The sequence below is a fragment of the Nelumbo nucifera genome, chromosome 1 (genome assembly GCF_055504915.1).
Source record: "Nelumbo nucifera cultivar China Antique chromosome 1, China Antique-T2T, whole genome shotgun sequence".
Taxonomy (NCBI): Eukaryota; Viridiplantae; Streptophyta; class Magnoliopsida; order Proteales; family Nelumbonaceae; genus Nelumbo; species Nelumbo nucifera.
This window is the reverse complement of record NC_142649.1, coordinates 129,682,447-129,685,646: the sequence shown is the minus strand read 5'-3', so window position 1 is coordinate 129,685,646 and position 3,200 is coordinate 129,682,447. Positions and strand designations below refer to the sequence as shown.

General features: G+C 40.4%; 1 protein-coding gene across 1 annotated transcript; it reads right to left on the bottom strand.

Annotated features, from left to right (window-relative positions):
* Positions 1–581: 581 nt before the first annotated feature.
* LOC104613194 (uncharacterized) lies at positions 582–2,355 on the bottom strand. The gene is made up of 2 exons (XM_010280919.3): positions 1,580–2,355; positions 582–1,474 (listed from the first exon to the last, which is right to left on the bottom strand). The coding sequence occupies exons 1-2, from the start codon at positions 1,745–1,747 to the stop codon at positions 809–811; spliced, it is 834 nt and encodes a 277-aa protein (XP_010279221.1). The 5' UTR covers positions 1,748–2,355; the 3' UTR covers positions 582–808.
* Positions 2,356–3,200: the final 845 nt, after the last annotated feature.

Below are 3,200 nucleotides of genomic sequence, written 5' to 3'. Positions count from 1 at the left end.
TAAATAGTAAGGGTATAATTAGTAAATTAGTTAAACAATAGGGGTAATTTAAGAAATTTTCCTTTTAAAAAAGAAAAGAGTTTTGAAAAGAAGAAGATTTATAAGGGCTGAAACGAAGAAGACAAATCTATTTTTCAGCATCTCTTCTTGTTTCCTTTGTTGTGTTTCCACTCTTGGTAAGAAACATCTTATTTGCTATCAATTTTGTTGATGTTTTTGTTGTTGAAATTTAAGAACTTTCTTTATGTTCATCATCTATCTGTGATTAGATGGAAAAACATTGTATCCCTTTTTCATTGTTCATAGTGGATGATTTAGATTCCGATCCCGTGGTTTTTTTGTCCTCACATTGAGGGGTTTTTCTCGACTGTTTGTTTTATCATTGAATATCTGTTTTTTATTGTTAAAATCTCTTTGATTTGTACAATAAAAAACATAGGGATCATTCCCAACAACCCCTGTGAATCGGGCCCTAATAACAGCATTGCATGGTTGTTTCCCTCCCCACCCTTGATACATCAGCCCAAGGAGTCGAAAGACGAACTCATCAAATTGGATCCCTTCAAGAAGTTTTGAACCAGTTTCAAAGCATGAAATCCATTTGAAATCAATGATAATACAAAAAAAAAAAAAAATGAAGAAAGAAAATTCCGGGTCTCTTAAAATTATCATGTTTCTTGAGGACTAAAAATTACCTGTATCAACTCGGAAATTTGCTACCCAATCTCTCCGTCCTTTACAATTTCGTGCTAAGTAAAATAAACACAATTCATCTTTCATCGTAAAGCAAACATCGTTACTTTTCCAATTAGGTTGAGGTCGTGTATCCGATCTGCTCTTGCCTGCCATTCTGCTCGATGCCTCTAACAGCGGCGGTCATTCCCTCACCCACGGCGGCCATTTCCTCACCGACGGCCCTGACGACGTTGGCCATTTCCTGACCCACCTTCATTATCCGGCCCCGGCCCCGGCCCAAGGGAAGCTTCTTGTACTGGTGCAATGGATGCGAGTTGCTGTCAACAATATGCAGCAGCATCACCATAATCACCGATGTAGCAAACATTGGGATTGGACCGAAAATCCATAGCAGTAAAGTAACGGCAAAGTAGAGCGCCCGGAGTCCAACTGACCAATAATAACTTCCCCTTGTCACCGCCATCTGCACATACTTCACCGGCATGTCGGTATACGGCATGGTTATCAGGAAGGTAGTGTGGACAAAGTATCTTGCAGCTTGAACGAAGGCTGTAAAAGCAACCAGGAAAAATGAGAGGATGCTGATGTATTTGATGGACATTGTAGATTCGCTTGTATCTCCATAGATCAGGCTGTTGGCGAAGAGGTTATGTGAAGAGCTTCCAACCCAGGCGCCGATCAGGGAGCTCAGACCGATGGAGACGGAGCAAAGGAAGGTTGCCGCCGATGTGTTGCTTGAGATCACTGACAGAGCTAGGCCAAGGTCACTCGATTCGACCTGTGAGTAATACATACCCATTAAAAATATCAAATAATTAAGCTAAGTCGAGGGAATTAATTGGAAGAAATCAATCAAATTAGAGAAGAAAGGGAAAATCCTGACCTGCATCATTCTCTCGACCCAAGCTATTCTGTTGTGGTTCTCATAGCCAATGACTGTGGTCTCAGGATATCTTAGGATTCTGTAGAGCAGGAAGAGATGGTAACCAAACATGATCAGTAATCCACTTGGGACCAAGATAAGATCCAGGTATTCTTTCTGAAAGCCCATCTCATTCCTTCAGCTTCCTAATCGGATGCTTGAATGGGGAGTTAGATTTTTATTTAATTAATTGTAGTTTCTCCACTCAACTGATCAGGCCTTAATCCCAACTTTGATCTGCCAATATGAGAAAGAGAAAGTCATAAAAACATTGTAATTTGCACAGGCAATATCAAATTACATGGGTGTGGCAATAACATCTACATTTACATGCTTAATATAAATGCAGATCGTTTGGGAAGAAATTGCCGATAACTTAGGACCTTATGATGAGATCTAAAAATGCGAAAGATTTGACTGGTTGAAATATTGAAATCATGACCTTATACCATTGAAAATTTTCATACATTTTATGATTTTGTCAAAGGCGCCAGTAGAAATCAGAGGGAATTATATTTAAGAGGAATTTGGAACGGAAAAGTTGGGTGTCTGACCGGCGGACCTCTTCCACCAAGAAAAGTCAAATGGATGTGGTCGTAACTTGTAAGAAAGGTTGGGAATTTAATTCCCATAAATATCCATCACCATGTACTATGAACTTTGACTTCTTATTGATTTGATATAAATATGAATCAATGAAATGTGGCATTTAATTTATATAAATATATATATAGAGAGAGAGGGGATTTTTTAACAAAATATGATATTTATATAAGATAAATTTTTTGAAAATTGAAATAAGTGTATCCTTATTATTTGAAAATTGACTGATACTACCTTACCTACAATTGACTAATTCTACCCTTATCATTCACATCCCTTACTATTCTTTCATTGTGACGTTTAAAATTGACGGACACTACCTTCTTCCTCATACCTCCCGTCTCTTCTCTCTTACTTCTCTCCATTTTTCTCTCTCTTACCTAGGGTCATGTAGGTGTCTAGGTGTAATCGCTCAGAGGAGCAAATCTAGATTTTGATGGCTGACGGAGAGGAGCAAATCTAGATTTTGCAGCACTAACTTCTATTCCATCAACACCAGTTATTCCAACAACAGGAGAGATCCCAGCTTTTTTTCCGTTGCAGAAAAGAGATCCCTTACCCCGCTTTCAAAAATGATGAATATGAAGTTCGGGAGGCTACAGGCACTATGGATCCTCTGATTCCCAATCGGGTTGCCTTCCCAGTTCTCGCCGGTGTTGCCTGTAGGTCATGATGTGCCTCAAGATGGCCGTCTCCTGTTCCCTTGCCAGTGGGGAATCCGCTCACAGCTCCTCACTCTTTTACATCTAGCCCGTCCTCTAGGCATGAATGACTGAAATGTGCATGCAGAAGGCCGAGCTGCCTCGTAACGAAACCAGTCGGCCTTCTGCACGCACATTTTAGTCAGTCCTCCATTCTCTTTCTGCTGTGACCGGGAAGAGCTGCATCGTAACGAAACTAGTCGGCATCGTAAAGAAGCCAGTCGGTCTTCTATACGCACGTTTCAATTAGTCCTCCGTCCTCCGTTCGCTGTGACCGG

What these genes read in the sequence shown, in the direction of transcription:
- LOC104613194 (XM_010280919.3), bottom strand. Translation starts at nt 1,747, where the DNA reads ATGGGCTTTCAGAAAGAATACCTGGATCTTATCTTGGTCCCAAGTGGA. An exon ending in GGGTCGAGAGAATGATGCAG is followed by an intron (nt 1,475 to 1,579) that starts GTCAGGATTTTC and finishes TATTACTCACAG; the next exon opens with GTCGAATCGAGTGACCTTGG.